The sequence below is a fragment of the Astyanax mexicanus genome, unplaced genomic scaffold (assembly GCF_023375975.1).
Source record: "Astyanax mexicanus isolate ESR-SI-001 unplaced genomic scaffold, AstMex3_surface scaffold_33, whole genome shotgun sequence".
Taxonomy (NCBI): Eukaryota; Metazoa; Chordata; class Actinopteri; order Characiformes; family Acestrorhamphidae; genus Astyanax; species Astyanax mexicanus.
In genome coordinates, this window is record NW_026040043.1 from 1,821,852 (window position 1) to 1,848,827 (window position 26,976).

Sequence of the window (26,976 nt, forward strand, 5' to 3'; positions counted from 1 at the left end):
CTTGTAGTGTGTGTTTGGAGGTGCATTCACTGTACTTTGGAAGCAGCGCGTTGCAAGGTGCATTCACTAAGCAGAATTAGTTTGATATCATCATGTACTTTGAAGATATAATTATTTGTGTGGGAAAACAATAGACGATTTTAATTTCTTTTGAAAAAATATAAAAATATAAAATCAATAAGAGGTTATTTACTTTACCAAATACTGTGGGTCATTTTAGGAGCCCAAGTATCTACTTTCATATGAGCTGTTAACCACCAGGATACAGTGTGTTTTTAAAAAAATATTCTAAGCTAAACAGAGGTACCCTTAAAATAGGCGAAAATTGAATTTTTTGGCCACAGTTAAAAGGAGCTAATAAACAGTACTTACTGCAGAATGTCATAACTAATAATATTCAATTAATACACACTATTTAATACATTATTAAGTATTACAACATTGTTTAACTAATGTCTCAATTCATTATTATTAGTAATGTTTAATAATGTATTAAATGTATTAAGTACTTACGTAAGTACTGTGATTGTAATTGTAAAGTTACCATAATCTACTATCAAACAGCAACAACAATAATAAAATACATTCATTCATAAATGTATTCATTTTAAACAATGATAACAGCTTTTATTTATTAAACACACTGTATATTTACAAATGCTTACACTTATGCATTTACAGAAATCTATGATTTCACACCTTTTTTTTCAAAATCAAGATATTCATATTATTGTTTCACTAAATTATTAAGTACAATTTTGTCACCATTTTTAAATTTAATTTCAGTTTATGTATCCCTCATCACAAAAAAGGTTGAATAGAAGCTTATTTCTATAGAATTATGGTTATTATATTATAATATATTATATTATTACCTTTTATTATAATTCAGATTATTCAAATATTATATTATATTCTTTTTTATTGTAATTCGGATTATTATTATATTATGTTCTTTGTAATGGAAATTTGTATCATTAGAATATATTATATTTTATTAATAAATAATTCTGATTGGATTTGGATTGTAAAGGGTTAAAATATATTATATTATATTACATTATATTCTTTTATTATAATTCGGATTATTGTATTATATTATATTATATTATATTATATTATATTATATTATATTATATTATATTATATTATATTATATTATATTATATTATATTATATTGTATTATATTGTATTATATTATATATAACTATGGTCGGATCCGGATTGTAAAGGGTTAATTGTGTGCGTAGTCGCTGCGTCACTGGTGTAGACGGAAGTGTGTGTGTGTATGTGGTGAGTGGATGTGTGTGTTGTGTGTGTGTAGCGGTATCGGGAGGGAGGCGGTTCGGTACAGGTAGGTTCTGCTCTCTCTCTGATCGGAACCGGCTCTGGTTGGTCTCTGATACCCGCCGGTTCCGCTGGTTTACCGGCGCAGGGCTGAACCCGGTACCGGGGGAGGTTTTTACCGGTACCGGATCAGATCCGCCGCTCGGGGCAGCTCGCGGTGCCACGTTACCCTTTAGAGAAGCTTAGAGAATCAACCAGAACCGGACCGGACCCCCGGACTCCCCCAGCAGGTTCCAGATAAACCCCCCGTGGTTACCAGAGATACCCCGGGCTTTAATACACCTGTTTTATAGCATTTAGCATTAAAAAGGAGCAGCCAATCAGAACGGTGTAGGTATGGAGGGCAGCCAATCGGAACCATCTAGATATGGAGGACACCCAATCAGAGCTGTTTAAAGTCTTAACGTAAGGGAAAACGAAAAAACAGCTGTTTATATACTGATGTAAATGGCAGCCAATAAAATGAGTTCAGGTATGATCACGCCAATCAGAGCTGTCCATGTACAAGAGCAGTCTAAATACTCAGGAAAAACAATATCCCACTTATACCCGAAATACAAGAGGCAGCCAATAAAATTATTTCAGGTAATGGGGCAACCAATCAGGGCTGTTTAAACTCTCAATAAAAGGAGACCAATAACTGCTATCTAGATACATGAGGCAGCCAATAAAATGAGCAGCCAGCCAGAGTAGTCTTGATGAAAAAGACTACCAATGGTAACCAATCAGAGTACTTCAGATACAAGGGGCAGCCGATCATAGCTGTTCGAGTCCTTTATAAAAGGAAACCAATAATGTCTATCCAGATACGAGAAGCAGCTAGTAGAAAGTGTTCAAATAAGAACAGCCATTCAGAGCTGTTTAGGTACAAGCCACAGCCAATTAGAACAGTCTAATTAAGAGGGGCGATCAAAACCAACCAATCAGAACAGTCTACATACAAGGGACAGCCAGTCATGGCTGCCAATAAAAATATAAAACACAGCCAATCAGGACTGTTTAGCAACCAAATGCAGTCAGTCAGTTCTGTTCAGTTGTTTAGCCACAAGAATTACCATGGCTTTGTAGACATGGAACATGCTGCCAATTGTAGAAACAGAAACAGTCTACACATGGCGGTAGGCCTGTCACGATAACAGTTTTTTGCGAACAATATTCCCAGAAATTATAGTTATACATGATATTGTTGGCATTTTTAAGACCACTAAATGGCACTAATATAATGACAACATAATTCATAACAAAGGGGTTACATCCTTTTAAAGACAATACATTTATAATACATACACATTGTGTACATTCACCGTGGGTCCACCATGATGTGCAGCCCCGGTCTGTCCCAGCTGGCCCACATTGGACTGGCATAAAGACCCTTGACTCATTTTGTAAATGCAAACACAATGGACGATATCACGATTATTAAAATGACCGAGGTCATGTCCATTTATTGAAAGATAAGTCGATAATTTAATTATTGTGACAGGCCTACATGCCGGCCAATCGGATCAGTCCGTATACAAAGAACAACCAATCAGATCAATCTAGATACATAGGACAGCCAATCAGCACCTTTCATGTCCCAAATAAGGCGACAATGTGAAATAGAGAGTGACCAAGTGACAAAGTGTAAAGAGGGTGGGCTGCTTAGATAAAAGAAGTAGGTGCAAAACAAATTCTAATCCAATCCAATCAGGAGCTGTTTAGGTTCACAGACCAGCCAATTAGGAGCTGCTACAGGAGAAGCGTGAGGTATTGTGTGCAGTTCTGTGTGTCTGTGGAAGATGTAAATAATTTATTCGGGGTGCAGTGGAAAATTACCCTCACTGCTCCAAAATTAAAGTCCTGCTTTACTGACCACAACCTGCAGGTGAACAAGTGACTGACAGCTATACCAGCTCATATAACTGTGTTTTAATGAGAATAGTAATTTTTTTGGATATAATTTAGGGTTAACATTTTTTTAGTTAGTTAGTCGAAGTGATATTAACTCTGTTATTATTATTTTTTTTTCCAGTTCAGATTTTAACCCCTGGATGGTCAGGTGAGCGATGCTCGGCCGAGGATGGGACAGTCGCTGTGTATCTGCTCTCGCAGCGCCATCACCATCGACAACAAGAGATACTACTTCATTCAGAAACTCGACGAGGGGTAAAGCACCAAGTATCTAAAACACATGAACCCATTAACCCATTCACTACAGGAAGGTTCCTAGCAGTAACTCTAGAGCAAAGACGAGGCAGGAGAGCCCACATGGTTTAGAAGGCAACAGAAAATAGACAATTGTTAGCAGAAAATAAAAAAATCAAAGCTCTCAATAACCACAGATATTATTTTTTAATAAAATCATAGACAGTGACAAGAAAAAGCATGTAAACCCTTTGAAGTGTCATGGTTTTCTGCATAAATTTGTCATAGAAGGGTTTTAAAAGAAAACCCTTGGAATTAACTGCTGGTTGAACACCCATCACAGCAGCACATTGTGAGTCGCATTTATATCCCACACTTCCTTCTGGGTACAGATATTTTTGCAGCTATTTCTTCTGGCGATTATTTTATATTGGGTGTACATGTTTGCTTTCAAGAGCTGTCTGTAAATTACACTCGGCAGCCTTGCTGCACAGGCCGAATCAGACAAAAGCTTCATCTCATTGTCCGGCACAATTAGCATGTTCCTGCATAGCTCTGTGTGAAAGCCACTGACAAAAAACTAATAACTGCTGACCTTTTCAGGCCATATACAGCTCTGGAAAAGTTAAGAGAGCACTTCAGTTTCTAAATCAGTTTCTCTGATTTTGCTATTTATAGGTTTATGTTTGAGAACAATGAACATTGTTGTTTTATTCTTATCCTATTTGCAGAAAAATGAGAAACGGCTGGAAAAACAGAAAAGATGCAGAGCTTTCAGACCTCAAATAACGCAAAGAAACAACAAGTTCATATTCATAAAGTTTTAAGAGTTCAGAAATCAATATTTTTAATCACAGTTTTTTTCATGCAGCTTGACATCATGTTCTCCTCCACCAGTCTTACACACTGCTTTTGGATAACATTACATTACATTACATTACATTTCATTTGGCAGACGCTTTTGTCCAAAGCGACTTACAATAATGAAGTACAAAGTAATAGGAATTAAGATAACCCATTTTTAGATAGGGCTTAAAGGCGGTCGAAGGGAAATAAAGGGATAGAGAAGTGAAGGAGGGGAGGAAGGAAATGGGGTTAGAAGTAGTTAGTGTGTTAGAGGTGTTAGGAGAGCAAGTGCTCTTTGAAGAGCTCTGTCTTCAGGAGTTTCTTAAAGATAGCGAGAGATTCTCCTGATCTGGTAGTGGAAGGTAGTTTGTTCCACCATTGGGGAACTCTGTATGAGAACAGTCTGGATTGTTCTTTGTGTGAGTGTTTGTTTGGCAAAGCGAGGCGACGTTCATTGGAGGAGCGCAGCGGCCGGGAGGTAACGTAAGCCTTCAGGAGTGAGTGCAGGTAGGAAGGAGCTGTACTGTCATCACCTTGTAGGCGATTGTAAGAGTTTTGAATTTGATGCGAGCATCAACTGGTAGCCAGTGGAGCTCAATGAGCAGCGGGGTGACATGTGCCCGTTTTGGTTGGTTGAAGACCAGACGTGCTGCTGCATTCTGGATCATTTGGAGTGGTTTTACTACGCAGGCCGGGAGGCCAGTTAGCAGGGCATTGCAGTAGTCGAGGCGTGAGATGACGACTGCTTGCACCAGGAGTTGGGTGGCCTGTTGCGTCAGAAACGGTCTAATTTTCCTGATGTTATAAAGCGCGAAGCGGCAGGATCGAGCAACTGAGGCCACATGGTGCGTGAAGGAGAGCTGGTCATCAACCATAACACCCAGGTTCCTAGCAACCTTTGTCGGTGAGAGAGAGAGAGTCGATGCTTATAGAGAAGTTGTGTTGAATAGAAGGTTTTGCTGGTATGACCAGAAGTTCAGTCTTTGAGAGATTTAATTGAAGGTGATGCTCCTTCATCCATGAGGATATGTCTGAGAGACACTGTGATATCCGTGCAGAGATTGAGTGATCTTCAGGTGGGAATGACAGGTAAAGCTAGGTGTCATCAGCAAAGCAATGGTAGGAAAAGCCATGTGAGTGGATAACCTGACCAAAAGAGGCAGTGTATATTGAGAAGAGAAGGGGACCCAGTACCGAACCCTGGGGAACCCCAGTGGATAGGGAGTGGGCTGAGGACAGCTGTCCTTGCCACGACACCTTGAACGAGTGCCCAGTGAGGTATGATCTAAACCATGACAGCACATTGTCTGAGATCCCCATGTTTGAGAGTATAGTTAGGAGGAAGTCGTGGTTGACCGTGTCGAAGGCGGCCGAGAGGTCCAGCAGAATGAGCACTGAGGGCTGGCCTGCAGCTCTAGCAGTCTAGCACTCTAGCAGATAACTTTATGCTGCTCTACTCCTGGTGCAACAATTCAAGCAGTTCAGTTTGGTTTGATGGCTTGTGATCATCCATCTTTCTCTTGATTATATTCCAGAGGTTTTCAATTTGGCAAAATCAAAGAAACTCATAATTTTTAAGTGGTTTCTTACTTTTTACATTGTGTAGCAATCTAAAAGATTGAAAGAGAGAAACAAACAGCATTCTGGTGAAATATGAAATATGAGTCATAATAATATCCTTAGAATGGTTATATTGCTATTTTTTCATAATTTTCTGTGTTTTCTCTTTGTTTAGAGGATTCAGCTATGTGGATCTGGTGGAGGGCGCCCAGGACGGCCGTTTCTACGCCCTGAAGCGGATCCTGTGCCACGACCGCGAGGGACGCAATGAGGCGCAGACGGAGGTGGAGATGCACCGGCTCTTCAGCCACCCCAACATCCTCAGCCTGACCGGCCACGCCTTCACCGAGCGCAGCGGCAAGAGCGAGGCCTGGCTCCTGCTGCCCTACATCAGCGTACGTTCATACCGGTTTTACCGGCTGCTTAATTTATCTACCATCATTCATCATAATTAAATCCTTTGCTTGCAGTAGCTGCATCATGTCTGACCTTCTGACATCACTATCCTTCTGCATTCTCCTTCTGTGATGCTTTTCCAGGCTGCAGCGGGTGTTGAGTCATTATCTTGCTGCATGATTAAGGATCTCCTAATCAGTTTGGTTTCACTTTTAAAATTCACAGACAAAATGTAGAATCGTTTCTGTATAATCTCTGTAATGATAGTACAGTAAATGATAGTAAATGATAGTAATAAATGTGTAATATAATTTATAGTTATATCTATACATTATAATTCTCATAGTCTATCTTACTTCTATTTACTACTATCTTACTATTTTAAATGTATTATAAGTGTTAGTAGAAGTATTATATTTGCATCATAAAAGGTTACTTTGACGCTGCTCTAATTCAATCAGCTCTGTACTTTTAAATTATGAGGAGCAACTTCTCCAAACATTACAGCACGGTATTTTGGCTCGCGTTTTTTTACGTCATCGTTAGAATAGTTGTATAAACACGTTGTTTTCTAAAGCTATAAACAGATTATTAATCTTATGGATCAAATGACAGAAAATCCATTTTTGTAAAAAAAGAACACAGGCTGTGTCATAATCGAAAACGGTTTGGAAAAACATTTATTATTGGTTCAAAGACACCCCGAAATGAATGGAAGTGAATGGATAGCTTCGCTCAAATGGTTCTCTCATCCCTCAGCAGCACAGTTCCGGTGGCACGTTTTGGAAGGGAAAAGCTGGGGGCCTGGTTTTTACCCATAGACTCTCACTATAAATCCACAGTCTGCACAGATGAAACCCAAATTTTAAACTAAACATAGACATTCAGTGCTGTTTATTGTACAGTCACATGCTCTAGTACTTTTGCTGATAAGAAAAATGGGTAGGTTCAGACAAAAGGTGGTATCTTTTGAACTGTGTACCAGATCTAGATGCAAATACCTGGAAAGAAAAGCTAAAATGTTGATCTTTTGTCTCATATACATAATATTTTAATAGCAAACCCAAATGTTTTCAGTCTGCAGCAAAAATGAAGGGATTTGCTTCACTGTTCCAATACTTTTGGAGAGCACTGTATACTGGTCAAGAGCTAAACTGGTCAACCAGAGAAACCAGCGTGATCAGATTGAGCTTGACACACATATGACTGCTTAAAAATGCCCTTAAACAAACACTCTGAGATTTAAGAACCAACACTTTAAGGAAACCTCACACTGATACAGGTTTCTTCTTGTAAAAAAAAAACAAAAAAAACGTAGTGACCTCCAACCATCCCACCTCTATTAGATACATTTTCCAAAACACTGTCATTATTTACACATGAAGCTCTGTGTTGTGGACAGTACACACTGGCTCGTGTTTCATGTGTGTGTGTTTGTGTTGTGTTACAGAAGGGCAGTCTGTGGTCAGTTCTGGAGAAGATGAGGGATAAAGGAAGCTCCATGGCTGAGAGTCGGGTTCTGCATGTTTTGCGTGGCATCTGTGAAGGTCTCAAAGCCATTCACGACAAGGGCTACGCCCACAGGTATGGGCTGGGAGGAGCGGAGATGAGTAATGATGAGTGTAGGCTAGGGATGGACCTTTTATTTATTCATTTTTTATAGGGAATACCAAACACCAAGCATGTTTTTTGCTGATTTAAATTTTTTTCATCATTGAATAAATTAATTTAAAGAGTTTACTGTCATCTGCACAGTATGGAAACAAGTTTCTGTGTACAGTGAAGGATGCCAAATAAAAAAAAAAAATAAACGAAATATAAAAATGCTAGTGGTGTCAATCGAAAAAATAAAATCAGATTAATCACGACAATATTCTGTGATTTTCTGCAATTAATCGGAAGAAGAAGAACAACAAATGAAAAATGCAGTTCTATTTATATTCGTGGTATACTAATATATACTATATGTGTTTGAGGAAATATAAAGCCAACGTGTGGTGCTAGAATAAAGAATACATGATAAATTGTATATTTTATTTTTTTTTATACTTTATTGTAAACATCTCAGCTTGGCACACACACCATGCGACAGCAGTCGTAGGTGAGTCGTAGATGTGGAGTTAGGACGCATGCACACCCTTGCACCATGCGTATACGGGCGAATCACAAGCAAAAACATGACTTACCTCTAGCAATGTGATTATAACAAAAGTGCAAAAAGTTCAGCAGTGCAATTCTAAACATTTCCTATAGTAAATAATTACATACCCTAATTTTTTTAACATCCCATCAGATACACCAAGAAACACAAAAGTACATGTACTATAGCACTGCTATTCTAATCATGAATTTACCTCAGCAGTGCTCCTTAAATCACATGTGAGTGAAATTTACTCAGGCAGCAAGTTATTTGGTAAACAAACAAATGCTAACGCTAAATTAGCTCAGCTAACATTACTATCTTAGCCCTGTACAGCTTTTTTTTGTTTTAGCTGGAAAACAGACAGTTTGTAAAGAAGTAGTAAACTTATGGTGAATGTGATGTACGAGAGTAATGATAAATACTTAATTTAGTTTCCCTAAACTTAACTTAAACCTGAGGTTGGTCGGCTCTCCCTGCCGGCTCTCTCCCTCACTCCCTGCACTGTGTAGAGCAGTGCTCTGATGCACTGTGCTGCTGGGTTAAGAGGTGATGGAGTCCAAACATTAAGGGGGAAACGCTGCAGTATGACCTGAAAAAAATGAGTTGTTTGGTATAAATGATTAAGTCTTAACTTATCTCAGCACACACAGGAAATGTTTTTTTTTTTTTTTTTTTTTTTTTTGCCGCCATTTTCAGCTAAATAGTTCCTGTAGACATATGTTTTAACCCATTGTTTCTGTCCTGAGAATAAACCTGAATTTGATTCTGTATCTTTAGGGATCTAAAGCCCACTAATGTGCTGCTGGAGGAGAACGACCGGCCGGTACTGATGGACCTGGGCTCCATGAACAAAGCCCGTATAGAAGTCAGAGGCTCCAGAGAGGCCATGACCATACAGGTGGGACTTCCTGCTGTAGAATTTAGCTGTATAGATAAAATATTGATCGTGATATTTTATTTACCAATACTGTATCAGTTTTCAAAAACACAATGATTTTTAATAATTAGTTTAGATGTAAAAATTAGTGTCAGAAGTGGTTCATTTAGTGTTGTGTTTAAACCCCACCCACTAGGTGGCAGTGATGTACTGTGTTACTGTGTTGATTCCATTGTTCTGATTGGATGCAAAAAACAGTCATATGAAAAAGTTTGGGCTCCCCTATTAATCTTAATCATTTTTAGTTGTAAATATTTGGGTGTTTGGAACAGGCATTTCAGTTTGATATATCTAATAACTGATGGACACAGTAATATTTCAGGATTGAAATGAGGTTTATTGTACTAACAGAAAATGTGCAATATGCATTAAACCAAAATTTGACCGGTGCAAAAGTATGGGCACCCTTATCATTTTATTGATTTGAATACTCCTAACTACTTTTTACTGACTTACTGAAGCACAAAATTGGTTTGGAAACCTCATTTAACTTTGAACTTCATAGCCAGGTGTATCCAATCATGAGAAAAGGTATTTAAGGTGGCCAATTGCAAGTTGTTTGAATCTCCTCTGAAGAGTGGCATCATGGGCTCATCAAAACAACTCTCAAATGATCTAAAAACAAAGATTGTTCAACATAGTTGTTCAGGGGAAGGATACAAAAAGTTGTCTCAGAGATTTAACCTGTCAGTTTCCACTGTGAGGAACATAGTAAGCAAATGGAAGACCACAGGGACAGTTCTTGTTAAGCCCAGAAGTGGCAGGCCAAGAAAAATATCAGAAAGGCAGAGAAGAAGAATGGTGAGAACAGTCAAGCACAATCCACAGACCACCTCCAAAGAGCTGCAGCATCATCTTGCTGCAGATGGTGTCACTGTGCATCGGTCAACAATACAGCGCACTTTGCACAAGGAGAAGCTGGATGGGAGAGTGATGCGAAAGAAGCCATTTCTGCAAGAGGTGTGCTTTTGCAAACACCCAAATATTTAGAACTAAAAATGATTAAGATAAATAGGGGTGCCCAAACTTTTTCATATGACTGTAAAGTTTCCTTTTATTCAGATTTTAGACTATGACCGTTTTTTTTTCTCAATTTTGATTTTAACAAATGCAATTATATCACCTTGCTTGCAGTATTGTAGTATATTGCAATATATAGAATAGTAGTTCTTACCAATACACAGTCCTACTAACATTTCTAATTTTTAATTTGTATTTTATTTATTTTTAATTTTTTCTCTTTTCTTAACTTATCTTTAATTTTCGCATTTACAGGACTGGGCAGCTCAGAGGTGTACCATCTCGTACAGAGCTCCAGAACTCTTTAATGTGGAGAGCCACTGCATCATCGATGAAAAGACGGATATCTGGGTGAGCAACTTTTATACAGTTCCAGTTTTTCCACGCCCACTTTCAATAGTTATTCTCTTTTTTTTGTCTTTGTGTTAGAATTGTACTAACCCAAAACTCCCAACAGGCTAATTAACCTTAGATTCAGTGTTTTTTCATTATTTTAAAAATATCTGCATTGTAGATTAATACTAAACTATGTGAAAAATATGTGGAATTATTTAATAAACAGTAAAAAAAAGTGTAAAACAAACCAGAATATGTTTTGCATAATTATTTTAGATTCTTCAAAGTAGCTCTTCTTGTTTAGATGATCAGTTTTGAACATCTCTGCTGGATTTTCTCAGTCAGCTTTATGAGGTAGAGTCACCTGGAATTCAGGCTTTCAGTTAACAGCTGTGCTGAACTCATCAAGAGTTAATTACTTGCATTTCTTGTCTCTTAATGTAAAGTTTGAGAGCATCAGTTAAAGTAAAGTAGTGAAGAGGTAGAGTTACAGGTATACAGTGAATAGTGAATATTTGGGCCACAGATATTCCGGTGTTATTTTCCCTCCCCAGAATAGAGATGTAGCTTGAATATCTTATGTTAACAGTATGATGAGTTCTGTAAGGATGATGATTTTGATTGTGTCTGTGTTCAGTCGTTAGGTTGTGTTCTGTACTGTATGATGATGCTGGAGGGACCGTATGATCTGATCTTCCAGAAGGGGGACAGCGTGGCTCTGGCTGTACAGAACCCGGTGACCATTCCTCAGCCGTGCAGGTCAGTTCATCATATTCATCATATTTATCATGTATACAATAAATTACCCCAAATACACCAGAAACCTGGAATTCATTTAATTAAGATTGGAAAAGTCAATTTAATGTTCTTCATAATCTTCTTCTTACATTTTTCTTTCTTTCTTTCTATTTCTCTCTTCTTTCTCTACTTGTGTCTCTCTACTTCTCTGTATGTCTCTGTCACTCTTTATTTTTCTCTCTACTTTCTATTTCTCTCTCTCTCTACTTCTTTCTTTTTCTCTACTTCTCTCTCTGTCTCTCTTTCTCTGTACTTTTTGCTCTCTCTCTAGACCATTCTTTCTTTCTCTCTACATTTCGCTTATTATTTCTCTCAAATTTTCTTTCTTTCTAATTTCTCTCTCTTTCTTTCTCCCTACTTCTCTCTCTCTTTATCTCTACTTTTCGCTCTCTCTCTCTTTCTCTGTAATTCTCTTTCTTTATGTCTGCTCTTTTTTCTCTCCTGTACTTTTTGCTCTATTTCTCTCTACCCCTCTCTTTCTTTCTCTCTCTTTTTTTTCTATCTACTTGTCTATTTTTCACTACTTGGCCCTCTTTCTTTCTCTGTGTATCTCCCTCTCTACTTTACTCTTTTGCTGTCTACTTCTGTGTATTGGTTTTTCTCTCAGCTTGTGTTTCTCTGTACTTCTCTCGATTTCTCTCTATATATTTCTCTCTCTCTGTACTTCTTTTTTCAAAAACTCTTCCCATTGAGAAACTCAGCTTAGACACAGAACTCCAAATATGGGCATAATCATCTACAAAAAAAATGACAGGACTGCAGTGGTGTATTTTATTTACACTCTTAAGCATAGAAATTGAGTCATGTTTAATAATAATAATAACAATAATAATAATAATAATAATAATAACTCGTCAATTAACTAGTGTCAATAAATAATTAAAATCGTTGAGACATTAATGAACCATTAAACCCTTTAACAGTGTTTATTTGGTTAGTGAATTCTGTTAATTGATGTTTGTTTATGGTAACAGCTACTCTGCAGGACTGCAGAACCTCCTCAGCTCCATCATGGTGACCAATCCTCAGGAACGTCCCGACATCAACTGGGTCCTGGAGCAGGTGAAGAGCCTGCAGGGCTCGGACGCGGGACCTGTGGACACCAACAGGGTATGATGGTCCCTGCAGGGGAGCTCCGCCCCCTCCGGTCACTTCCTGTGGACAGTTTTTATCTGGACTATGCACTCACTCTCACTCTTTCTCACTCTCTCACTCTCACTCGTTCCCTGATTCAGCTCATACATTAACTTCTGGCCTCATAAACATGAGCTTACCTTTACCTTAGTGAACTCCTGGGTGATGTACAGCGGAGTTCACTGATTCGGGATCAGTCACGGTGGAGCGAATGGACGTGTTGGAAGTTCTGAAGCTCTGGGTCAGACTGTGAAATATATTTTAAGGTCATTATGAGTGAAAATCACCATGATATCGGTTTATAACCCAACTTGTGAAGATCTGATCTGAGCTGTAGCTGAGTGAAGCTGAAGGCTGCAGTTAAAAATAGTTAAGTTTTACTATTTTAAGCTTTGTTTCAGTGTTTAAAGGCCTTTGAAGAAGAAGAAAAAAGCTCTATGGAGAATAAAGGATAAAAAGGATGTTTTTTTTTAGTAAGAAACGTTTACTGGTGAAATATCATGACCTCGTTTATGTAGAACGTACATTATTACTCAAAAGTTTAAGAACACCCCCATTTTTTTTTTTACTTTTTTTTTGCCATTTAAGTCAATTAAGTTCAGTCAATAACTAGAAATGGTACAAAATCCAGTGTAAAAATGTTTTTGCTCAACTAAAAAAATGGACGAAAAGCTACAAACAGTAGTTTAGAAAACAAAATAGTATACGGTTGGATGAAAATTATATATGGTTTAAAATAGAGGGGCTGATTTGAAGCAAACCGTTCATTGGTTAGAGCTTCAATTTTTAGAAAATTCAGGTAAACCTCATTAACAATAATTCCAAGAATTTACAGTTTAAAAGGGATTGAAAACATTTAGATAAGAAATTAGAAATAATAAGAAAATAAATAAAAGAAATACACATTTTTAATAAACATTTAAAATTCCCCTTTTAAGCATAGGATACTTTCACTTATAAAATTGTAAATTTGGTGCCTAGTTTGCGGTTTTAAGTTTTATTGTCATTTTACTGTATTATAAATATATATAATTTTGTTTTTTATAATTGATTTGGAATGGCAGCGGGTTATAGAGGTTTGCTGTTTATTGGAGGACACTGTGTGATGTGTGTAATGATGCATTTGCACTCGCATGTAATTTAGCTGGGAATTACAGTATGTAATTGTGGAAATATGCATAATAATTTTGTTTATTTCAAAATTATTAATTCTCTTTTTTATTATTATTTAAGGTGATTAAAAATAAGGATATCAATCATAACTTGGATTTTCTGTTATTATGTTTTATTATTTATGTTTATACGTATTACTGCATCCAGCAAAAGGATTACTATTAGATTGGCAACAGACATTTAGGCAAATAGGAATATTGCAGTACTGCTGCTGAACAGCAGAGGCCACTTAAAGCTCACAGAAATGAAAGGGAATTTTGAACTCGGCTTTTTTTAAATATAAAAAACAGAATTAAAAATAAAGTAGTGATAGTAGTTAGTAGTGTACAATTGGGATGTACCCAGTCTATATCATCGCCGTCCAATGAAAAACAAGCATCTCCAAAACGGCAACTTTACAGGAGAGAGATAAAGCATTCTTAATTTTCAATGAAAGTCAATGTAAAAAGAGTTTATTTCATTTTGAAGTATTTCTATTGGTCCATTCATTAAGAAATTTTCAGACAGTGTAAGAGACAGTTAATTTGTTCAAATTATGTAGAAAACAAAAAATCAACAAAAATAGAGATACTTATTTTTCATTGGACAGTGATGATATTTTGCTGTATTAGTGCATATTATGCAATTGGAGCACATTTATAGTGTTATAATGAGAATCTAATTAAGGGATGAGAACCAAAAGTCATCTAGCATTATGTCCTACGACTTTTGCCATGCTCTGTGGGACTATCCGTGCTGAAAAGTACATTTAAAAACTGATTTAAAGCAACATACAGTGGGGGGGGGGGGATATTTAGTCCAGATTTTTATTTGAATAAAATTTTGAAAAAGATGCTTTATTTGTGAGGGGCACTGGGTGATGTATGGGTTTAGGGGCGGGGCAAGAGGAAGGGAGAGCTGATTGGGCTGAGCAGTGTACCTCTGATAGCGGTAAAACCCAGATAGTTGGACGTCACCAGGGGGTGGTAGTATTGATTGACTGATTTGCATATTGTGAGTGGGGAAATTACCACAATAAAAGCGATTATTAAAGTTTAGGAAATGTTTATAAAATTATAAACAGGTTGGGTATGTTTTATTATTTATTACTTCAAAGAAACATATTTAAGCTATTAATGAAAACAATGGTTTAGGGTTTAGTGGCTCTTTAAAATCTCAATTAAATACATAAAATGTTTTTGGTTGTAAGCTGACAAAATGTGAAAATGTTGAAGGGATATGAATTGTTTTGCAAGTCACTGTATGAGTTTATGAGATTTACAGATCATTGCATTCTGTTTTTAATTGCATTTATTTATTTTGTGTCCCATTTTCTTTTGGAATTAGCGTTATAAATAACACTTAAAGGAGAACTCTGGTGTAAAATGGACTTTTGTTGTAGTAAAACATGATAAAAAATTTTGAAACCTTTAATGAATAGCACACCTCCGTTCTCCAACAGCGTTCAGAGATCCAGAAATTTTAACAGTTTGTCCAACAAACACCCTTCAGACTGGGTGATACGGGCCATAATTTACCCTGATAAATCACTTTTTACACCGTTATCCAGCTCAAAGTAGCTCCACACCTCCTTATTAGAATCTGGAGAGCCCTGGCATTTAAAATGAGGCATTAATAACTTAAAAAGTGCAGAAGAAGCTTATTAAAAACCTCTGTTTATTTACATCCTATAATACTAGTTCAGCTCCGAGCGCCACCATCACTGTACTGACAATGACATAGACATATATGTACATAGACTCCGCATAGCCTGCTTTTTTAGTAAGCTTCTTGTGCACTTTTGTGCACTTTTTAAGTTATTAATTCCTCATTTTAAATTATATCCCTTGAACATTTCCACATTTTGTCAGCTTACTACCAAAATATTTTACGTATTTAATTGAGATTTTAAGGCACTAAACCCTAAACCATATTTTTCCATTAATAGCTGAAATGTGTTTTATTATTTTATTAAAAAATAATAAAACATACCAGACATTCTTAAACTCTTATAAACCATTCCTAAACTTTCCATTCATAAACGCTTTTATTGTGGTCATTTCCCCACTCACAATATGCAAATCAACCAATCAATCAATCAATCAATACTACCGCCCCCTGGTGACGTCCAACTATCTGGATTTCACGCTAACAGAGGTACACTGCTCAGCCCAATCAGCTCTCCCTCCCTTTTGCCCGCCCCTAAACCCATACATCATCCAATGCCCTTCACAAACTAACCATCCCTTTTTTTTTTAGAGTGGGCTCAGCTAAAATCAGGGGGTTTAGTGGCCCTTTAAGTGATAGACCAACACAAACAGCACATAATAGTGAAGGTGAATAAAAATAGAGCATCATTTTCCAAATTGAAATATTCAAAAAAAAATCTGGATTAAATATTTAAAGTAGGTATTTTAAGTAAGTTGCAGCTTCCTGTTTTGTTTTTTCAGTTATGGCATGAAACCAGTGACCCCCATAATGTGGTGAGTAATCTTTACACAGAGCTGTTTCCACACCAGACAAAGCATTGTAAAATTAAGCAAACACAGCCCACTTTAACCCCCTCTCTCGCCCCCGAGGTACAGAGAGATTACTGCGGCCGTTAAGGGCTCTGGATTTACGGCCGCCAGGGGTCCAGAAGGTCAAAGTGACGTTGTGCCTTCACTCATCTTAATCAATCTCCTCCATGACCCTGTCACCCTGCTACACAACGCAGCAGCAGGACCTGCGTAAAGCATTCAGACACAAAAACACAGATTTAACCCTTTATTTACTGTATATTATAAACTATACTATACTCTTATACTGTTAAACTACTATACACAACCTGTAAAGCCCCTAACAGATTCACTCACATCATGATCAGCACATTCTCCAGCCTGTAGACTCAATTCTCTTTTCTTTTCATTATGCAGAAACCATGTTTATGGTGAGGGGTCCTAGAGAGCCAGCCAATCACAGGCCAGCATTCTTTATTCCATACATCACAGAGCATGTTTTTCCTGCAATGATGTCATGCTAATAATCCACACCAACGTCAAACCGAACAGAACCTCATTCTTCTTGCAAATTCGACTTGAAATTCAATTGCTTTACAAATTGCTCTGCCGACAATATAAAATAATAAGAACCCAATAAACAGCTCTGGAATAAAAAAAAAAATAAGCAAAACTGCACTGACTTTAGACTTGATAATAAAACACAGTGGATCAACACCAGCAGATGACATGTCTCTCCAAACAAACCATCACTGATCATCAGTAAACCATTCAAGGAATAGAGAAGAATCCACATCTCATGATCACTGCTCTCCTATAGAGCCCCGCATCAACATCATAAACCATCTCTTTATTGATTTGACAATGAATCAATTAGCTAATTATTTAATTAGCTGGGGATTATAGGTCAGTTCTGAGTGGTGATGATCCGTCCCGCAGTGTTCCTGTGTCTTCTTAAATCATCTTCTACCAGACAGGTCACCATGGAGACTGGGACACCATCCATCCATATGTCCCTGTACTCAACGCCCATACTCCACAAACCAGCCTCTGTAGAAGAATCTGTGGCCACTTTATTGGAAACACCTACTATCTAGTGCTTAAATTCACTGGCCACTTTATTAGAAACAATTTACCGTATCTTGTTTCTACTCACTGGACACTTTATTAGATTTATTGGAAACACCTACATACTTACGTACCATGTACTTCCACTCACCGGCCACTTTATTAGAAACACCTACTATCTAGTGCTTAAATTCACTGGCCACTTTATTAGAAACCCCTCTTATTTATGTATCCACTCACTGGCCAGTTTATTGGAAACACCTACCTACCATGTACTTCCACTCCCTGGCCACTTAATCAGAAACACCTCTTGTTTATATGCATCTATGCAATGGCCACTTTATTGGAAACACCAACATACATACCTACCTACCTTGTGTTTTCACTCACCAGCCACTTTATTGGAAACACCCTCTCTTCTGCTTGTGCTTCCACTCACTCTTGGCCATTTTATTGGAAACACCTACCTACCATGTACTTCCATTCACTGGAAACTCCTCTATGTCTTGTGCTTCCACTCACTGACTGGCCACTTTATTAGAAACATCTACTATCTAGTGCTTAAATTCACTGACCACTTTATTAGAAACTCCCCTTATTTATAAGGATCTATGCGCTGGCTGATTTATTGGAAAGACCTACCTTGTGTTTTCACTCACTGTTGGCCATTTTATTGGAAACAACTACCTACCATGTACCATCTACTCACTGACTTTATTAGAAACACCTCACTGGCTACTTTATTGGAAACATGCACTTCTCACACTTTTTCTAAAATAAGCGTGTTACACGCGTATTATTTAAACAAGAGCGCAAAAGTATTGGGATGCCTGTAGTTCTTCTTCTAGATTTTGGATCATTACTGAAAGGATTTGACTCACCACCCTTTTTCACCTCAAGTTTTTTTCAACTTTTATGGAGATGCGGATTTCATTTTCCAGCAGGACATGGCACACTGCCAAAAATACCAATTGCTCTTTATATAATATTCTAATTTTCTGAGAAACTGATTTTTGGCTGTAAGATATAATCAATAATCAACACTAAAAGAAATAAACATGTTAAGCATATTTGTTATTAGGGCAAAGCCATGTTTACCAGCATCCAATTAGACATGTATGACGTGATGACGTCAGTGCCCATGTATACGCCCATGCGTACCACCCTTATGCTGTGTGTTTTTTTCGAATAAACGGCTGAGTCAGTTGAGTTTGTGCCAGCCAACAGAGAAGATGGTTGTCGTGTGTTTCTCTTAGCCAATCGAGTCGCTAAAGCTGTTTACTGTGTGCCCTAAGAAAAACGCGAGTGCTGCTGAACAGGGACGATGAGTATCCTCACAGGTTATGGGCCCAGTCACTTAGGCCACAGGTGGAGCAGACTTTTATTCGACGGTGAAGAGAAAAATTATGAACTTTGGGAAGCAAGGTTCCTCGCTCACATGGAACTCCGTAGTCTCAGGGAGACCATCACGGAGACGCCTGATATCGATGCGGGGGATGAAGGAGCTCTCGCCGAAGATGAGGCAAAGAATGGTGAGGCGTATGCGGAACTTGTGCAAGTGTTGGACAACAAAAGTTTATCGTTGGTAATGAGAGAAGCGGAACGAGACGGAAGAAAGGCATTGGCGATTCTGCGAAAGCATTACGTTGGCAAGGACAAGCCACGAGTCGTGAGTCTATACTGTGAACTGTCCTCACTCTGCAAAGCTAGCGATGAGACAGTTACCGACTACATAATTCGAGCAGAGACTATTTTCACGTCATTAAGGAGAGCAGACGAACAAATTAGTGATGGACTTATGATTGCAATGGTAGTGAAAGGGCTACCCGAGTCCTACAAACCGTTCGTTGTGCACGTTACACAGACAAATGAAGTCGTGATGTTTGGTGAGTTTAAAAGTAAACTGCGCAGCTATGAAAGTACAGAGAAATATGGGAGAGGAGACGTGACTGAGGACAACGTGATGAGAACAAGCGGGGCGACGAAAGCACGTGGGAGAGGCCGGGGGAAGAGAGTGGACTTGGCTGACATGGAGTGTTACGCGTGCGGGAAAAGAGGGCACATGGCCCGGGCATGCCCCAACGACGTGCAGCAGAGGAGAGATGATCGAACATGGGACACACCACAGCGAGGAAAAGGGCGCGGTCGTGGACGCGGCCGAGGTCGTGACCAAATCAAGAAAGCTGATGAACAGACAGATACGCAGTCGTCATTTTTCTTTAAGATGAGTGACTGTCACTTGCAAGAAGAAAATAAGAAAGGGCTCATGGTTGACTGCGGCGCCACATCGCATATGATCAATGATGCCACCAAGTTCAAAACGGTGGACAAGAACTTCAGACCCGAGGATCATATGATCGAGCTGGCCGACGGAACCAAGGTGAGCGGAATGGCGAAGATGAGGGGAGACGCCGAGGTCTACTTGCTGGACAGCGAGGGACGACGAGTGAAAACGAAACTCAAGCAGGCGCTCTACATTCCATCGTTCCCACAGAACATTTTTTCTGTCAAGGCAGCAACAGGCAACGGTGCAGAGGTCCATTTCAAAGACGGTGATGACTGGCTAGTCAACAGGGACGGTACAAAATTCAAAATGGATGTGTACGGTAGGCTGTATTACCTTAGCACAGTTGAGAGTGTTGAGAGTGATGAAGTGTATGGTTGTCATGATATACAAACATGGCACAGAATACTAGGCCATTGTAACTTTGATGACATTGTAAAGCTGGAGAATGTTGTTGAAGGGATGTCTATTAAGGGCAAAAATGATAAGTCAAAACAAAACTGTGAAATATGCACACAGGGCAAATTCACACAAAGCAGAAACAGACAGGCAGATGCAAAAGCTACATGCATACTTGAGCTAGTGCACACAGACTTATGCGGCCCCATAGAACCAGCAGATAAAAATGGGTACAAGTATGCAATAGCATTTACTGATGATTACAGCGGGATGATTTTTCCATATTTTCTAAAGGCAAAAAGCTATGCAGCGCAAGCTACAGAGAAATTCATAGCAGACGTAGCTCCCTATGGGAAAATTAAGTGTATAAGGTCTGACAACGGAACAGAATTTACCGGACAGGAGTTCCAGTCCTTACTTAGGAGTAATGGGATAAGGCACGAGACAAGTGCACCCTACTCACCTCATCAGAATGGAACTGCCGAAAGGGGATGGAGAACATTATTTGAGATGGCACGATGCATGCTGTTGGAGAGTAACCTCCCAAAGCAGTTGTGGACATATGCAGTGCAAACTGCAGCTCAGATTCGAAACAGGTGTTACAGTAAGCGTCTAGAGCAGACACCTTACCGTGTTTTCACAGGGAAAACACCCAACCTGTCTAACATGAAGGTATTCGGATCTGAATGTTACACATATAAGCAGGACAAAAAGAAGCTGGATGCTAGGTGTGACAAAGGGATCTTTGTCGGCTATGATAAGTATAGCCCAGCTTACAACATCTACTACCCGGAGACAGGAAAAGTCCTAAAACATAGGCTTGTGAAAACAATCACTAAAGGCAGCGCAGATAGCCAGACACAGACCAGTTATGATATGGAGGATGACTTAGAGAGCTATGGAGATGATACACCAAAGGTAGTGAGCCAGGGTCAGGAACAGTCTGAAGGGACTAGAGAGCCTTGTACGGAGACGACTGAAGTAGGTCCAACCCAGGCAGATGGTACAGAGAAAGAGCAGGTAGAAAGGAGGTATCCTGTGAGGGAGAGAAAGGCCCCAGAATACCTGAAAGATTACCAGTGCAAAGCTGACTGTGATGATGAAACAGAAAATGTAGATTATTTCTACAGAGTGACCTATGGTGTTCCTAAAACGTTTAGTGAGGCAATGAGTTCAGAAAAATCTAAATTATGGGGTGATGCGATGAAAGAAGAGATGCAGTCTTTAACTGAGAATGAAACTTTCACTCTGACACCACTGCCACAGGGTAAACAAGCAGTGGGAGGTCGCTGGGTATATGCAATGAAAGAAAGCCCAAATGGATCTGAGACTTGTAAAGCCAGATATGTAGCAAAGGGGTACGGTCAGGTAGAAGGGATTGACTATAAAGAGACATTTTCACCCACTGCCAACATGACCTCTGTCCGAGCATTGATGCAGGTAGCTGTGCAGGAGGATCTTATCCTTCACCAAATGGATGTAAAGACTGCTTACTTACATGCTCCCATGGACTGTGAGGTATACATGGAGCAACCGGAAGGTTTTGAGGTTATGTCAAAAACAGGTGAACATCTTGTGTGTAAACTCAACAAGTCATTGTATGGGTTAAAACAGTCCGGTCGCAACTGGAATATGTTACTGCATGATCACCTTACAGGGAATGGTTTTGTGCAAAATGATGCTGACCACTGTGTCTACACCAGAGAATCTGGGAATGAGAAAGTCATACTGTTAGTGTGGGTTGATGATTTAATCATAGCAGCTAGTGAAAACACCATACTGAGAGATGTGAAAGAAATACTGAAGAAAAGGTTTAAGATGAAGGATATGGGTCCACTTAAACACTTTCTAGGTATTGATTTTAACTACAGTGATGGAGAAATCAAAATGACACAAAAGAGACACATTGAGAAAATGTTAGCCAGATTTGGAATGCCTGAATGCAAACCGAGATCTACCCCATCTGAGCAGAAATTACATTTTGGCAATGATGGAGATGTAATTGATCCAACAGGGTACAGAGAAATAGTGGGTAGCTTGATATACATCATGACATGCACTAGACCCGACTTGAGTTGGATAGTTAGTAAGCTATCACAACACTTGGCAGAACCAAACCAACAGCATTGGACTGCTGCAAAACACTTACTGAGGTACTTAAAAGGTACTCTGGATCAGAAATTAAACTACCGAAAATGTGAGAAAAGCTTACAGCTTGAGGGGTATAGTGATGCTGATTGGGCAGCTGACAAAAATGACAGGAGAAGCACCACTGGATATTGTTTCAGCTTAACTGAGACTGGTGCAGTAATATCATGGAAGAGCAGGAAGCAGCCAACAGTGGCGCTATCTAGCTGTGAAGCAGAATACATGGCTCTAGCAGCCGCTACTCAGGAGAGCATGTATCTTGTTCAGCTACTAAAAGGGATGGATGGTAGTAACCAGCATTTACCAGTCAATATCTATGAGGACAACCAGGGGGCGATAGCGTTATCCAAGAACCCAGTATGTAGACAGAGAAGCAAGCATGTGGATATAAAATATCACTTTGTACGGTCTGCACACACAGAGGGGAAGATTAATGTTGTTTACTGTCCTACTGCAGACATGGTAGCTGATGTACTTACCAAACCAGTGTCAAAAGTCAAATTTGAGAAGTTCATGGGTTATTTATTTGGAGAGTAATGAAAACTGCCAGTATGTCAAATGTTTTTGTTTTATGAGTTTTACTGTAACTGAGTACAGTACAAAATGGGTTATGTATCTTTTTGGTTTCGTTTTCCACTATACAGTTGAGAGAGAGCTGCAAACATGTCTTTGAGTGGGAGTGTTAAGCATATTTGTTATTAGGGCAAAGCCATGTTTACCAGCATCCAATTAGACATGTATGACGTGATGACGTCAGTGCCCATGTATACGCCCATGCGTACCACCCTTATGCTGTGTGTTTTTTTCGAATAAACGGCTGAGTCAGTTGAGTTTGTGCCAGCCAACAGAGAAGATGGTTGTCGTGTGTTTCTCTTAGCCAATCGAGTCGCTAAAGCTGTTTACTGTGTGCCCTAAGAAAAACGCGAGTGCTGCTGAACAGGGACGATGAGTATCCTCACAAAACACTTAAAAAAAATCACTGTGTGTAATACATCTATATAATATATGAGTTTCACATTTTGAACCTGATATACTTAAAAAAATAAAGTAAATTTTAAATTATATTCTATTTTTTTATATAAGCACTAGTACTGTATGTATTGCAGGAGATATGGAACACGTATGCAAAAACAAATATGGCCGCTCATCTCATGGCCATTGTGTTTGTTTGGTGGCTATTTAGAAGCTTATCTTGATTATTAAGCCGCGTTTCTGAGATGTATGACAGATTTTCCCGCTCGTGTAATAAATGCTCGTCCTGAATGCGGCAGAGGGAAGGCCCGGCCTTTTCCATAAACTTTATTACCCCCAAAACTTGGACGCCACCCACCCCCCCAATACCCCCCAGCCACTTCCGTCACATTTGAACAACGGTTAAAAGTCAGGGCGGCGGTGAAATACGGCCTCGCCGTCGCTCTTTCCCTTACCTCCCCATTAGCTTAAGTGACACGACAAGGCCGAGGGAAAAATCTCAACCAATATCGGTGATTACTTTAAAAGATCACACAATCTGTTCATATTCCCGTAATGAGGCCGACATTTGGCTGATTGATTAAAACTACAGAGCGTAAATGTTTTACGGGGTCGCGCTCACTCAGTGGAGATTTACAGGCCGAGGAAAGAAGAGAAATGTTCGCGAGAGAGAGAGAGACGTCTCCGGGACCACGTCCCCATCTGGACGCCTGCTGGACGCTTATTGAGTCGAGGACATGATGATAATAGTGTCGGAAGCTGAAGGCAGAATTCGTAAGCGCTTTCTGCATTTTTTGATAAGGAAATGTTCCTCGTCCAGACGTTGTGTGATTGGCGTCGCGGCTTGGCGGCTCTCTGGTCAGCACTTCTGTCACATTCGCCTTCATATATAACAACAGTAAAGTGCCACCAGAAGCAGAGAATTTATGCTCAAGTCTCAATCACGAGTAAAGTGGTATTCTGAGATCAGAATTTGGCTAAGTGGACGTTTTATCAGGGTTAGTCAACCCGTCTCGAACCCTTCCTGCAGTTTTATACGCCTGTATAAAGCCACTGAGTCCATGTCCCAGCGTGCAGCAGGTCAATAAATATGCTGCTGATGGCTCTATACCATTTCTAGAGTAGACCTAACTTACAGACTATTTTACTGCACAAATATCAAACATGCTATAATGACCACTACGTTAACTGTACATGTTATTAGCTCCAGTTATCATATAGGATACTTTGTAGTTCTATTATTAGTCCAAGCTAAGTAAATAAAACTATAATTCTTAAAAAAAACACATTTTCCTTTAAAGTCAAACAAGCGTTGGATGTTTATCTACAGAGCTTTCTCTACTGAAAACTGTTTATTTCGGTAAATAAAGCGCTTAGATTTCCAGATTTTCACTAAGGCTGGTTACAGCAGCATTAGCATTAATTAGCAGCTATGTGACAGCTACCTGACAGCGCTACACTGAGGACCCTGAGTGTTTTAATAAGCCAGGGTGATATTAGCTAGCGGCTTGTCCCATGTAGCTTGTTTTACCACGGTAAACACGCAGACTACAGGCCGATAATACTCGTCTCTGAACAGCAAAAGAGATATAGCGCTTAGCACAGTTAGCGGGTAATGCTAACACTGCTCCAGCAGTGCTAGCTAGGGTTAGCAGCAGGCTACAGGCCGATAATACTGACTTCTAAACAGTGAAAGAGCAAGCGCTGTGGTTAGTGGCTAATAGTAATGCTGCTTTAGGGTGACCAGACGTCCTCTTTTTCCCGGGCATGTCCTACTTTTAAGACCTAAAAAAATGTCCGGGGGGAATTTCAAAATCGTCCGGGATTTTGTTTGACTGCCTCAAACATAATACATGTACAGTGCATTGTGATTAGAATTGCCACGCCGTTCCATTCCACTCTATTCCAGGATTCACTGTGTCGCAAATTAGTCACATCCTTCTCCTCAAATCTATCTACTCTGCATTGTGTTTGTATGTGAAGAAGAAAGCGTGGGCTTGCCAGTCTACCCCCGAGCAGGGGCGGATCTAGCCATTTTGGGGCCCTAGGCAAGATATAAACAAGGGGCCCTCATTCTTGAAACACACACATAAACCAAATAACTAGAGATGGAACGATCGATCGGCAGTGTATCGGTATCAGACGATTTTCAGCCAAAATACGGTATTGGCGATCAGCAGATATTCCTCTGATTTTAGCCGATCGGATTCAGGAGTTTAGGGTTAATGCCCGGATCAGACTACACGATTTTAGCCCGATTTTGTCGGCGCCGACACATTGTGTGCGTCGGATCCGAATTTCATTGTCGCGAGCGACAAAGGTCAGTGTAGTGTGACAGTCAAAGAGCAGTAATTTGACGTGAGTGACGCCGTCAGAGCATCCGACGGAAAGACTAGCATGTTAGAATTTTTTTGTTTTTTATCGCCTAGTTTGACATGCTCTGCGACCTGCTCCCTGACTCTGACCAATAGGAAGCCAGAGCGTTCTGTGGCGCACAGATGTAAACACGGGAAAAGAAAGCAGGACGGTGCTCCTGAAGTTCGCAGGACCAGCGAAACAGAAGAATAATCAAATAATCATCTAATAATCTACTTCATCCATTAAATATTCTGTTTACATTCACTGAAACCTAAGTAGCTACATCTTTACCATACCTTAAGTTCTCTCTGGAGTACAAAAAGCATGTAATGTCCATTTGGGTCACCCAGGAACGAGCCCAGCTGCAGTTCCTCATCCAACCACTAGTCAGAGCTGCAGCAGCACAAGCCCCGCTGTCTTTACTCAGTCAGAGCTACAGCCCAGCCACGGACTACAGGCTCAGCTCAGCCAGTCTGGAGCGTTTTTTTTTTTTAGTTCATTTGTGTAGGAAATAAAGGTTTTAACCCCACTGAACGGATAATACAGCTCTCTACAGTTCATCTTTCAGCCCAAGCAGCTAACAGCAGCAGTTTAGAGCAGCCGTCACAGAGTCACTCCTCGGATTACATTAAAAACAGGTCAGTTAGCGCGCTGCTAACCTCAGGATGTTTATAACTATGGAGTTTAGTGAACACACCACGACTGCAAGGTTAGACTGTTGAAGGCTACTGAAGACTATTAAAGGCTATTGGAGGCTATTGAAAGCGTTATTGGGGGCAGAAATCAGTAAAGACTGGTTAGATAAGTGATTCAACGTCATTAAAACAGATTTTGTCAGGTATTGTCTTATACATATTTACACATAACTTATATCTCTCCTAAAAGTGTTTATTTTGGTCAGTAACACTCGTGTTTATTTACTATCCGTGTAAATTACCAGTGTATGCTTTGGCGTGGATGTAATTAGAGGAATCTGTACCAGGTTTGTCTGGCACCTGTGTGGCATTAATGTGGCATTTGGCCCCGCCCAATATCGGTATCGGCGATCAGCCGATCGTGGTGAAAGACGATCAGCGATCGGAATCGGCCCCAAAAACACTGATCGGTCCAGGAGGTTTTAAAAAAGGAGGTGAATTTTGGCAGAGAATCTGCGATTCTTTTGCTCTCTGCCCGTTTCTTTTGTTTAGCAGAACCACTTTCATAACTCAGATTCATTTTCACTGTGACAGCTGTCACTCTAGTCGCATACAGTTCCCGCTGTTTTGGTTTGAAGTCACGTCGTGTGGCACGTTGCTACGTCATCATATTATGGACTAGTTCAGTGCAGCAACGGAGGGGGGTTTGGACAATTAGTATTTAGACATTAATTCGGTATTCTACTGATATTTCTGTTGTTTTTTTAATAGAAATATGTTTCTTCTTTACTTTATATAAGTAACAAATTAACATTGT

General features: G+C 39.4%; 1 protein-coding gene across 1 annotated transcript; it reads left to right on the plus strand.

Annotated features, from left to right (window-relative positions):
* The first annotated feature begins 1,251 nt into the window (after positions 1-1,251).
* LOC103045172 (serine/threonine-protein kinase 16) lies at positions 1,252-13,907 on the plus strand. The gene is made up of 8 exons (XM_022685687.2): positions 1,252-1,355; positions 3,363-3,496; positions 6,057-6,276; positions 7,728-7,861; positions 9,198-9,318; positions 10,633-10,728; positions 11,351-11,472; positions 12,486-13,907. The coding sequence occupies exons 2-8, from the start codon at positions 3,411-3,413 to the stop codon at positions 12,625-12,627; spliced, it is 921 nt and encodes a 306-aa protein (XP_022541408.1). The 5' UTR covers positions 1,252-1,355; positions 3,363-3,410; the 3' UTR covers positions 12,628-13,907.
* Positions 13,908-26,976: the final 13,069 nt, after the last annotated feature.

Excerpts from the sequence above, each read along its gene's own strand:
- LOC103045172 (XM_022685687.2), top strand. The coding sequence starts at position 3,411 with ATGGGACAGTCGCTGTGTATCTGCTCTCGCAGCGCCATCACCATCGAC. Across the intron at positions 6,277-7,727 it reads TCCTGCTGCCCTACATCAGC|AAGGGCAGTCTGTGGTCAGT; the intron begins GTACGTTCATAC and ends GTTGTGTTACAG. Across the intron at positions 11,473-12,485 it reads ACCATTCCTCAGCCGTGCAG|CTACTCTGCAGGACTGCAGA; the intron begins GTCAGTTCATCA and ends TTATGGTAACAG.